Source organism: Phascolarctos cinereus, unplaced genomic scaffold (assembly GCF_003287225.1).
Source record: "Phascolarctos cinereus isolate Bilbo 61053 unplaced genomic scaffold, phaCin_HiC Scaffold_4;HRSCAF=312, whole genome shotgun sequence".
In the NCBI taxonomy this organism is placed as follows: Eukaryota; Metazoa; Chordata; class Mammalia; order Diprotodontia; family Phascolarctidae; genus Phascolarctos; species Phascolarctos cinereus.
This window is the reverse complement of record NW_027555847.1, coordinates 356,326,389-356,339,061: the sequence shown is the minus strand read 5'-3', so window position 1 is coordinate 356,339,061 and position 12,673 is coordinate 356,326,389. Positions and strand designations below refer to the sequence as shown.

Here is a 12,673-nt window from a genome sequence, read left to right as displayed (position 1 = left end):
GCAGCTAGGTGGCACAGTGGATACAGCACCGGCCCTGAAGTCAGGAGGACCTGAGTTCAAATGCGGCCTCAGACCAAACACTTGACACTTACTAGCTGTGTGACCCTCCCCAAGTCACTTAACCCCAATTGCCAAAAATTAAAAAAAATTAAAAAAATATGTTTTATTGATGCCTTCTGTTTTTATATCCCATTCCTTTCTCATTCTGTGCCCCACCTTATAATCAAACTCTCCTTTTTGAGTCCTTCCTCCCTCAAAAAAAATCAGTTATAAAACAGACACAATGACTTCATCTCACAGGGAACATAGCAATATGCATCTGTGGTTCTTGACTTGTCCACTGAGAGGAGGGAGGGGTTTGTATTCATACAGACATACTAGGGCTAAAACTGGTCCTAAAATTAATCAGTTTGGCTTCTTGTCAGTGTCATTTTCATTTAGTTTATTGTAGTCATCGCAAAGTTCCCTTTTTTTTTAATCTTTTTACTAACTCACCATTAATAGCACCTTTTCAACTCAGAGCAGTACAGTTATGAGAAAATATTATTCCATGCTCATTACTATTTCCTGTTCGATTCCATTCCTGGAATCGTGTGTGGAGTAGGAAAAGGAAGGAGGAATTATTCAGTGGGGACTTTGGCAGAAATCCTCCATCATTTTTCCAGGGAACAAGCATTGGGAATAAGGAGCAGTGAAGATAAAATTGTCTTTGCCAGTATGTAAAAGCAGCTTGTTATATGTAAGAGTTCACTGGTTTATATTTTGTTTTGTCCCCTCCAGTATTTCAAGCTAGGTGGCACAATGGATAGGGTGCTGGGCCTGGAGTCAGGAAGACTTGAGTTCAAATCCAATCTCAGACACTTACTAGCTGCAAGACCCTCAGCAAGTCACTTAAACCCTATTTGCTTCACTTTCTTTATCTGTAAAATGAGCTGGAGAAGGAAATGGCAGACCACTCCAGTGTCTTTGCCAAGAAAACCCCAAATGGACTTAACAAAGAGTTGGACATGACTGAACAACAACAACGTTTCAGTTATTGCCCTGAGCAACATTGACCTCTCCTTTCTGGTCAGTTAGGGTCAGGTGACATGGCCTGATCTGGGGACTGGCTCACCATTCAGAGAGTACTTTCCTGTGGAACCTGTTCTCAATCCCTATCTCAGACCCAACTATGATTTCTGTCCTCTTTATGCAGCTTAGATGAGCTGAACCTCTCCTGGTGCTCTGATTTCACAGCAGAACATATCCAAGTTGCCGTCAGCTCTGTTACAGAAAGTGTGACACAACTGAATCTCAGTGGGTACAGACAGAATCTACAGAGATCAGGTAACTGGGAAGGGACCACCTGTAAGGGAGCAAAGTTAAGTTGCCAGATGCACCGGAGACTTTTCCCTCCCTCTCCTGACACCCCCACACCTAGCTAGAGCCTTTTAGTAGGTCATCTTTTACTAGAACACACATCAGAATTAACACCAGTCATCCATGAAACCATTACTGCTTATTTTCAAGTGCCCCACCAGTATATATTCAGATACAGGAAAATTTGCTTTATCTGCTTAGAGGAAGAAGTCCTTTCTTGATTTTTCTCCCTTGTCCAGAGTTATCTTCTTTTATATCTTTTATGATACTCCCATCCCATCCGTTCAGCCTTCTTCCCCTTTGTGTCCCATTTCTTCCACGCCCCACATATCAGAAAAGAAATCACAGCATGTTATCATCACCTTATTAAAAGGGGACAGAATGCCCTCTATCAGGGCCTCTCATTCATCACTTCTTTAGGAGAGAATGAAGATAACTGACCTCACTAAAAGTTCTGGGCAAAATATTGAAAAGTCCTTTTAGAAACCCTTTGGATTGTTTCAGAAACAGTAGGCAGAAAAGGTTCTCCCAGCTAGGTCTTCTTAGATGTTAACCTGGAACATGTGTGGACACACTGAATTTCAGTGGGAATAGTCGGTGATGGTGGTCCCAAATATTTGGTAGCCATAGAAGAGGAGTGAGGTCCAAGCAGGCCCATGTGGCCTAAGCTAAGGTGAGGGGGGAGTGTTATTGATCACCCAAGGAAAGCTGAGACATAAAGGATCAGGGAACAGTAGCTGTTATATAACAGCAGTGCTCCAAATTTTGTGTTGTGTAAGGTGTTTGTTTTATTCTAAAAAAAAAGTTATTTAAAAAAACAAACCTTACACTGAACTTTCTAGGCTCCTATTGCATTATGATGTGGAGCTAAGGACACGTGGAGCTAGGAGTCAAGAGCCCAGGGTTTTAGTGGCTGGCTTTGCCTTTCACCAGCTACAATAACATGGGCAGGTCATTTCCCTTCTCTTTTAGAACGGGAGGCTGAATTAGATCAGCAGTGTCAAACTCAAATCGAAATAGCATATTGAATGACTTAGAAAACCACAAGTTAACATTATTTATGTTGTATTCCTATTTATTTTGTTAAACATTTTCCAGTTGCATTTTGATCTGCTTCAGGAGTATAATGAAGTTTTGCAAGCCAAAGCTACTTGCTAGTTTTATACTAAATTCCAAACACAAACTTTCCATTTGGTGCTTCTGCAGAATGGTTGCTACACAGGCATTACAGGAAATTTGGGTGACAAAAAATGTTTAATCATTGTTTCACTGTTCTTAATAACTTAATTTCTGAATGAGAGTAATTTTATGGAGGGTAGAGAAAGGGAGTGGGCTGCCTTACCTCAAAACAGAAGGTATGGCTTTTTTTTTTCTAACACGTATTTTAATCAAAATAACGTCTTGTACATTCTGAGGTTTTTTGTTTCTATTGTCTGTTTTTTTCTGAGAAACGGTTCCTTTTGAACCCAAAGGCAGCTGATGTGGATTTGTGTTTAAAAATTGCCCATAAAAAAAATGCCTATATATATTTTTTTCCTTCCCAGATGTGACGACATTAGTGGGACGGTGCCCCAATCTGGTCCACTTAGATTTAAGGTATGGATTTGTGGAAGTTTGCCATAGAAAGATGTAGTTACCTCGGGGAAAAGGGAGATGGGTGACTGTTAAGGGAATAAGTGGCTATTAGAAGGTTTTCTTGGATGATGGAGAGAATCATTGTGGACACCTCTTCCCCATCTTTTAGTGACAGTGTCCTGCTGAAGACTGACTGTTTCCAGGAACTTCATCAGCTCATCTACCTCCAACACCTGTCGCTCAGCCGATGCTATGAAATAATGCCGGCAGCCTTACTGTGAGTGCCTCCTTTTAAAGCTTTTTTTGAACATTTGAATAATAAGTGTCACCAGCCATCATCATTGATAGCAAAGGCATTGAATAGAGCACCAGCCCTGGAGTTGGGAGGACCTAAGTTGAAATCTGGCCTCAAACACTTGACATGTACTAGCTGTGTGACCCCAGGCAAGTCACTTAACCTCAGTTGTCTCACCAAAACAAATTAAATAAATAAATAAATGAATGAAAATAGGATTTTTTAAAAGTAGCAAAGGTATCAAACCTGAATGGGTGACACTGAACAAAGGTAGGTGTAGCCTAGGACCAAGCAGAGATTGAATGTCAGACTTTGAAAATGTCTCAGGAAAAACCAGAAGTACATCAATAGGCTGAAGAAGGTCAAATGGGCTGAGATAGCTTTTCCTAAATAGTTATTTTCATTCTGAGGGGCAGATACCTAATCACTTACCAGAGACTCATAGGAAGAATAGAAAGAATGTAAGGTAGAATCCGGGAGTGGAAGACTTGTGTTCAACTTCAGCCTCCACCACCTCCTACCTTTGTGCCCTTGTGCAGGTCATTTAACTTCTGGACCTGCTTCCTCATTTGTAACTCACTGAGTATAAATCACACTCCCATCTTTTCTGGGCTTGTTTCCCCTCAGCATGCAGCCACTCTATCAGAAGTTTTCTAAGATGAGGCAGCTGCTACAACCACTACTCGTGGTCTCAGGGGTCATCCTTGCAGGTGTAGCACCTGAGCCCTGACCAGTGAGAAGATCTAGGTTTGAATTCCACCTTTGCCACCCAAATGGGGTCAAAAAAGTCAGGCACAACTGAAAAACAAATCAGCAAAAATTTTCTGCGATAACTTTTTTTTATCATAAGTGCCCATAACAGAAAAGGAACTTTTATCACTCTGCCTTTTCTAGTTGTATTGATTATTCTTCAGTAATGAAATGGTTTGTTGAAATTAGAAAACAAATATTTTCTTTTTTGAGACTTTGTACAGGGCATATACCTTCAAACAGATGGGTACTAGAGATAATGAATTCCTACACACACAGTCTGCATTGAGAAGGCAGATATTTCGCAAAAACATTGTTGACATTTGGCAAACAGTCACCCTTTTCTGTGAATCAGGATTTCATCAACATTGAGCAAATTGTTTGCCCTGTCCTAATTTCATGTAAATGTAGTAGTGGGTTGATTGCATCATGGGTTGGGAATGAGTTAAGAGAAGAAAGGGGTTGGGAATGCTTTCTGTAATGTGGCATTGGCCCCTAGTAAGCAGTAATAACTTCTTTGTTATTATTATAACACTGGAAAGTGTGTGGGATAAGTGTCAGGCTGACTGAATTCGATAGTAGATTGTATGTTGTTACTTAAGATGCCATTTCTTTGTGAAATGGGAAGCTCAGCTCATAAAGTATACACACACACACACACGACATGCTTTCCTTAAGAGTAATGCTAAGGATGTTTCCCAGCTCTTACATGTGTTCCTTTCCTTTTGTTCTCACATAATGAACATTGCCCCTTCTCTCAGTGTATAACTGCCCAACTCGGAGATGGAGAAGTGAGGTGAGGTGAACTGGACAAGAACAGACTGAATAAACATAAACTTCAACCTTTGTGTAACATCAAATTCCCCTTTTCTGAGGTATTGATTGTTCTGTTGTTGCCAAGAGGGAAATCAGATTGAAACCTGAAGTCTTTCAAGCTGAGCCAATTAGTTTTTTTTTTCACTTATATAACTTCTAAAAGATATTTGTCCACCAATTTATCTTCTGCAAAATTTCAGAAAGGTTGTCATCATTTACCAATGTGAGAAAAATAAATGCTTTTTTTCCTTAGTATTTGTGTCCTTAGCACCTAGCAGGGTACCTTGCATGAAATAATGCAATTCAACAAGCACTTACTAATAATAGTCAGGGTACGAGGTATAAAGCGTGGGGATACAAAGCAACACAGCCCGTTTTCCAGATATTTAGCTTCTGGTGAAGGTGGGGGCAGAGATATACAAACACATAAACTCAAGCATTAAGCATATGTGTTATTTAGAGGGAGAGAATGGGCATCACTAGATAATTAACGTGAACATGTAGGATCTTAGCTTGTTTTGCTTTATACTCTTAAACCCAGAGAGGGGAGCTAGATACGATGGCCTTCTGCTAATGTTCATGTCTTCCAAACATTTTTCACTGGATCTGTCTTTGTGGAATTATCCAACAAAGCAACGAATCACATATTCACAAAGGAATTGTTCTGTTCAAGTGATAGTGCAAGGCTGACAAGTTTGCTACTGTTTTTGTGTTGTTCTTTTTTCCCCCCATATTTCTCAGGTTGACTAGGGGTTGTGATAGATCACATAGAAACCTGTTGTGTTATTTGGTGGAGAAACTGTACAGTGAAGATTAGCTGGTCTAAAAGTTGTATATGTCACCCTTTCCAGTGAACTTGGAGATATCCCCTCACTGAAGACGCTACAAGTTTTTGGAATTGTAACAGAAAATTCCCTTCCTGTGCTAAAGGAAGCACTCCCCCATCTGAAGATCAACTGTTCTCACTTCACTACCATTGCCAGGCCAACAGTAGGCAGCAAAAAGAACCCAGACATCTGGGGCATCAGGTGCCGCCTGATGCTGCCGAATCCCAGTAGCCGCTGATGTCCTCGTCACAAAGTGCCTTCACAGAAGAATGGACAGAAAGGCCCCTGTACGTGGAGCCCCTCGACTGTTTTTTCTCTGATGAGTTCGACCTTCTGCCTTGTAACTGTTTGGGCTTGAGGATCACTTGAGAAAGAACTGTTTCCTGTCACTAACTCAAAAAAAGTTAGGAAGAAGTGCTTTGCACTGGGAACACAACTTTTGTCAGTACCTTTTAAAGGCCTGCCTGGAGAGCCATGACATTTCAAGTATTTATGAGTTGAAGGGAGTAAACCTGTACTTAATATTAAAAGGTGGTTCAGGGTAAGTGCTTCATACCACCTCTCTGACATTCCCTCTTCTAAAAATCTTCAGAATGCAGCCAGTGCTCAAGTGAATAATTTTATAGAAACTGTTTCAGTAATCATACATGCTTTTTCATTTTCTCTGTCTTGCCTTACATAGAATGGATTGGAAGAACCCCAGATCACTCATTTTCTGAACTGAGCACAAATAGAGCTTGGGGGGAAAAATCCCAACTCTGTCTTTGAGTGTTAATCACTGAACCTTGAGATAATAAGGATCATGGGAAGGGAGACCCCACAAAAGCATTTTAAAGAGCCTGGAAAAAAATGTTGTCTTTAGCCCAAGGTTTGGGGCAGAGAGTAAAAGTACATTTCCACTTGGTGATACATGCATACCAAAAATGCTTGGGAACCTTTGAAGGCAGGGGCAAGCCAAATGACAGCTGGTTTCTGTGACTGATGAGCTTGAGGTCTTCTTGGACCAATTAGCATTTCTTTACGGAGATTCATAGGTAGTTTTTCTAGGTTCTGAAACTAGCTGTGGGGATGTAATTATGGTGTTGCTTGTTTGCTTTTTTATAAAATTTCTTTCCACATCATGACCACATATCTTAACATTGGTAAAGACTGGCTGCCTTGTTCACTTTTTTATATTGAAGGTGCTTTTGCTTCTGATGGTTTACATTCCACAAACCAATTTCTGTTTTAGGTGCTAGGTAGAATTTGGCCTTGTTCCCTGTTCTTCCTTGTAACTGAAGTCTAGAAGGGGCTATTTTGATTTTTCTCTTAGAATCAAGTACTGAATAACAAGAAATAAAAAATCTTTGCATCATTTGTTTGGAATGCCCCATTTGAAAGAGCTCTGGGGTCTACAATTACCGGGAAGCACCACGAAACTAAGCACTCTTGTGAAAGAGGAGCAGTTTCTTGACTCAGGACAGTCTGGGAGCAGGAACCCCAACTTAAAAGCATTGATTGTACTTGTAGGGGAGCAGCTTTGACTTTTTATAACTGATGGAGCACCCAGAAAAAAAAATTATTCATACTCTTAAAAACTAGGTCAACAAATCATTTCATTTCTTCCCACTGATCAAAGAATACTAACTTTATTTTGTTTCTGTGACTGACTTAAAAAAATCAAGATGGAACTAATATGGTTAAGTCTGCCTTAAGACTGCTGGAGAAAACACTTTGGCCCTGTGTTATACAGAGATTAACTGTTGCCAGCCTGTTTTCTGTGCTGTCACTAAATGTTAACTACACCTTGAAATGTTGTTTACATAATAGCCATTAAAGAGACCTAGGCTGGGTCTGGCGGAACTTGGACCTCTGGATACACATCCTCTTCAGCACTCCAGTCCAGATATAAGCTATCTTGACAAGATTTTAGTGACCTTCATGATGTCCACTTTTATACATTTTTAATTAAAAGGAAAAAAAATTTATACAAATGACTCGTCCTTTATGCGTTTAAGCCCAACTTGTGAAAAGCAACAAGAGCAGCATGTGAGTAAACTTAATGCAATAGTAATATGCAGTCACTTTAAAAACGGTATCAACAGTTTAATGGATTGAACTTAAGAGTGTACTTTGCTCATACTTAGACTCCACCTTAACCATCTTGCCAAAAACTGTTGCCATTACTACATAAAAGATTCCGTCTAGAATCCTCACTTTTGAATCAACAGATTTAATTTGGGGGGATTGCTCTGGTACGCAGGGTTATAGAATCTTCCCTCAATATGTTTCTTTCTTTGTACTTGGAAACTAGGAAAAAACCCTGAAAGTCTCCTTTAATGATCTTCCTTGAGCCTAGAAGAAGGATCAAGCCTTTATTAAATACCTATTATGTGCCAGGCATTTGACAAATATATCATTTGATCCTCACAGCTCTATGAAGTAGGTGCTATTATTATTATCACTATTTTAGAGTTGAGGAAACTGAGGCAGAGGTTGTGGCTTTCCCAGGGTCACCCAGCCAGTAAGTGTCCACGGCTAGATCTGCACTCGAGTCTTCCTGACTTGAGGCCCAATGCTGTATCCATTATGCCACCCTAGCTGCATCACTGGGTGGGAAGGTGCAGGGAACTCACATCTTTAGTTCAATATAATTGCTTTATTTTGTAATCCTGTGTATTTTATTTTATACATTTAAAAACATTCTGAGAAGAGACCCATAGGATTCACCAGATTGCTAAATGGATCCATTATACAAAAAAAGGTTAAGAATCCTTGGGCTAGAGTGATGGGCAAAATCTAATATTTAAGAGTTAACCCATTCTGTGTCATAGGCCCCTCTGATAAGTGTAGTGAAGCCTATGGATCCCTCCTCAGAATTAAGTTTTTAAGAACAAAATACAAAGGAAATCAATTATACTGAAGTAGTTAAAAAATTTTTTCAATTCAGATTCTACATAAGAACATCTGGTCTGGAGAATTTTCTCTCCACCTAGACCCCTAAGCTTCCCAGAGCCAAGATAAATCTCAATAGACATTCCCTAACCCAACTGGAGAACTCCAAATCTAGCCCTGCCTTGTTCTAATTCTCTTTTTCTATCAAAGGTTCTACTCCGAATCTTGGGACTGTCCATACTTAAAAGCAGGAAGTCTAGGGTAGTGATGAGAGTATAGTCTCCTCTCCTGTTATCTTTTCCAATTTAATTCAATCCAGCAATTTAGTAAGAACCTGCTAGGTGCATGGGACTGTACCAAGTCCTACGAATACAAAAACAATGAAAAGGCCTCTGCCATCAATGAAGCTTCCACCACACTACCAAATCCATATTATATGTTTTCATATGTTGGGCTTAATTCTTTCACCAACATTCAACCTATTTTGTATTATATACAGGCTTCTCCCCCCTCCCCCCCACCTCAGGAAATTCCCATATAATAGATGCACCTAGCCATCAATACTTGTATATTGTCACATGGTTCCAACAAGTCTCCCTGCCTCTTTCTGCCCGTCCCATCCTCTACACAGCTTCTAGACTACACTTAAAATACACTTTTCCTAAGGCAATGAAATTTTCATTGGTTGAACTGCTTCCTAAAAGGCTGGAGCCAACACCTCATTTGGGCATTCAAGACAACCAAATTATGTTCCTACATAATGTTCCACCTACATGTTCCAAGGACCCCTTCTGTGAATTTTCTGTTCCACTCAGAAGCAGAGTTGCAAGGTTCCTCAGGGTCTACCCTATACCATTCTGTGATATTGACAGGGTCTTGCAGTCTTGACCTACTTTAAAACTTCCAGTGAAGGGGAAACCCATTACCTAAGGCAGACCATTATTTTGGAAGTGCTTTCTCCCCCTACATCAAGCCTCAATTTTCCTTCATTGTCAATCTAGTTTTATCTTCTGTGGACTAGAAAAAAAAGATGAAATAGCCCCTCTTCTTCAGGATAACCCTGCAATTACCCAAATATAGCTATCATTTCATTCTTCCCCAGAAGGAATATCCTTTTTCTTTGGTTTCTCTTCTTATGGCATGGCTTCCAGTCAGTCAGTGAGCATTTATTAAGTGCTTACTGTAGTCCGGGCACTATGCTAAACACAGATAAGGGTGTGTGAAGGTAGATAAAATCTTGTGGAGAAGAGTCAGCAGTGGAGTCTGGAAATAAATGTCTTCTTACCATCCTGGCTGCCGTCCAGGACAAGTTCCAGCTTGTCAATGTGCTTCCTCACATATGGCACCTGGAACTGAATCCAGTACTCCAGATATTCTTTGACCAGGATGTAAGAAAGCTGTCACCTCTCATTTAGCACTGATTCTCAATGCCCTGGAAAAACATACTAGCTTTTTTTGGCTGCCATGTCACAATGGTGACTTATTTTGAGCTTGTGGTCTACAAAAACTCCCAGATTCTTCCCTGTCAACTGTTGTTTGGCCATTCCACCCCCATCCTTGTGTAGTAAACTTTTGTATAATTTTAATTTATTTCTATTACTTTTCACTTTAATAAATTCAGTCTTTTGACACACTATATCAAGGTTTTTTTATCTTAAATGTTTTCTATTTAAACCATCCCGCATAACCCTCATTTCACCTCTGACAAGCATGTCATGGACATCTTCAAATCACAGACAAAAGAAAAAAACCACCACACACCAGGGTCAAGGGCAGACTCCTGGGGCATTATAAGAGACCTTCAAGTTGACTTAAACCATTAATTTACCACTCTTTGCTTCTGATCTTTGAACCAGTCTAAATTCACTTATACTACGATTTAGCTTGCATCTCCATTTCATTCATAAAGACAGACTTAAGATTGTCAAATTATGCTGAAATCCAAGCTAGAGATTCTATTCTTCCTCTCGTTCAAGGGAGTTTAGTCACTATTTCCTTTTATATGTCTAGGCCTTTGTGTATACTTTGCCTCTTCCCCAGCCCCACACTCACCCAGTCATCCTTTAGATAATAACCAACTTTGAAGGTCAGTTTAAATCCTTTCTGCCTTTCCTACAGATCTTATCTTCGTCTTCATCCTTATCTGCTGCATTCAACACTGCATACCACCCTCTCCCTCCTGGATATATGCTCCTTTCTAGGTTTTTTGTGTTTTTTTGTTGTTGTTGTTTTGGCTTTTTGGTGAGGCAATTAGGATTAAGTGACTTGCCCAGGTTAACACAGCTAGTAAGTGTCAGGTGTCTGAGGCTGTATTTGAACTCAGGTCCTCCTGACTCCAGGGCTGGAGCTCTATCCACTGTGCCATCTAGCTGCCCCAGTTTTTGTAATTCCTGACTCCTCCTCTTACCTGTTCCCCAGTCTTGTGTTGGTTCATCATCCATTATGCCTCCTATGGGTATTTCCCAAGACTGCTGGATCCTCTTAGTGATTTCATCAGCTCCTTTGGGTTTAATTCTCTATACACAGATAACTCACAAATCTATAGCCAAGGCCAGTTTCTCCCAAGTGTTAGTACTGCATTATCAATTGTCTATTTGATGTCTCAGAGATATCTCAAATTTAGTATGTTCAAATTCAAACTCATTATCTTTTTCTAAGAATACACTAATTGTCCCTTTCTGATTTCAGCAAAAGGCATCCACCATCATTCTTCCAATCTCCCAAATCTGAAACCTGAGGGTTATTATCTTCCTTACCTCACATATCCATCAGGTGCTAAATCTTGCTGTTTCTACCTCCACACAGTTATCTCCTCCTAGTCTAACCTTTCCTCTGGTCATACAGCTGTCACCTTACTTCATTTAGGCCCTGCACATCTCTCACCTCAATTATGGCAACAATCTATTTTTTTCTCCCCGATTCAAATCTTTCCCAACTCCAATCCATCCTCTACACTATGTGACTACTCTCTGCATTAAACTTCAGTGGCTCCCTGATGGTTCTCAGATAAATACAAATTTCTTCAACTTTTCAAGGCCTTCACAAATGGGTCCCTTTCTTACTTTCCAGTCTTCTTACCACACTGCTCCCCTCCAAAAAGTCTACCATCAGCCAAACTGGCCTTTTTGTGCCTCACAAACAATACTCAACCTCCTGTCCCCTTGCCTTTGTAATTAGTTGGCCCTCATAATTGGAATGAAGTCCCTCTTCACCTCCATCTCGTAGAATTCCTCTCTTCTTTTTAAGATAGTTCAAGCACCATCTTCCACTCTTCCTTATATTTAAATATGTACTTTCTCTATATTCTGTGTTCATTTACATGTTTACTAACCTATAACACTTGTACATATGTAAATTTACATGTATATCTAGGGAAGACCGTGCTGACACCGAAATCATTGGCACCGTTACATGGTTCAAATCAGAAACAATAAGATCTCTATCAGGAAACAATACTGATGATGTATTACCAATCTGTTTTGCACACTTAGGACAGTGGGAATTTTCTATCTGACTTGCAGCTGAAACCTCATGTCATTTACACCCCGTCAGAATGTAAGTGCCTTGAGAACAATGGCTGCAGCCACTTTTTTTAATCTGAATCTCCAGGGCTTAGCACAGTGCTTTAAGATATACTGTTTAATACATGCTTTTCCCATTCATTCATTCTTCCATCCCTTCTTAGAATGTCAGCTCATTGAAAGTGAAAATTTTTATTTAGTATGTATATCCCTATAGTCCCTTTTACATAGTAGGGACTTAAAACAAGTGCCTGAAAAAAAAAGTGCCTGGTTGAATTCCTGATCACTCCAGCTAGAAATGATCTCTCTCTCCTTTGAAAGCCTATCACACTTACATAGTACCTTATGCTATATTCACTTGTTTAGATAATTTATGGCCCTAATTCCCACAGTGTGATCTGACTCAAGCAGAAAACCATCTTCCTTAAGTCCCACGTGAAACTATCACATCATAGACTGCTTTTGTATTTTGCAAATCAAGTGTGCTATCACAAGTGTGCAATAAAAGCTGGTCAATTCTCAAAAGCATTATTGTGAAAAGTGGGTAAAGAATCCATTAATATTAAGACTTTTAGAATGTTTCTTTCTGATGACCAATGGTTGACTACTTTGGCCAATATTAAAAATAATTTTCATTCCTTGGTCACATACCAGCC

General features: G+C 39.8%; 1 protein-coding gene across 1 annotated transcript in view; it reads left to right on the top strand.

Annotated features, from left to right (window-relative positions):
* Positions 1 to 10,132, top strand: part of SKP2 (S-phase kinase associated protein 2) — a 30,938-nt gene extending 20,806 nt beyond the window's left edge. Inside the window, exons 7-10 of the mRNA XM_020995840.2 lie at positions 1,196 to 1,326; positions 2,904 to 2,955; positions 3,104 to 3,211; positions 5,647 to 10,132. Coding sequence (XP_020851499.1) covers positions 1,196 to 1,326; positions 2,904 to 2,955; positions 3,104 to 3,211; positions 5,647 to 5,860 — 505 coding nt within the window. The 3' untranslated portion in view covers positions 5,861 to 10,132. The remainder of the gene's footprint in view (positions 1 to 1,195; positions 1,327 to 2,903; positions 2,956 to 3,103; positions 3,212 to 5,646) is intronic.
* Positions 10,133 to 12,673: the final 2,541 nt, after the last annotated feature.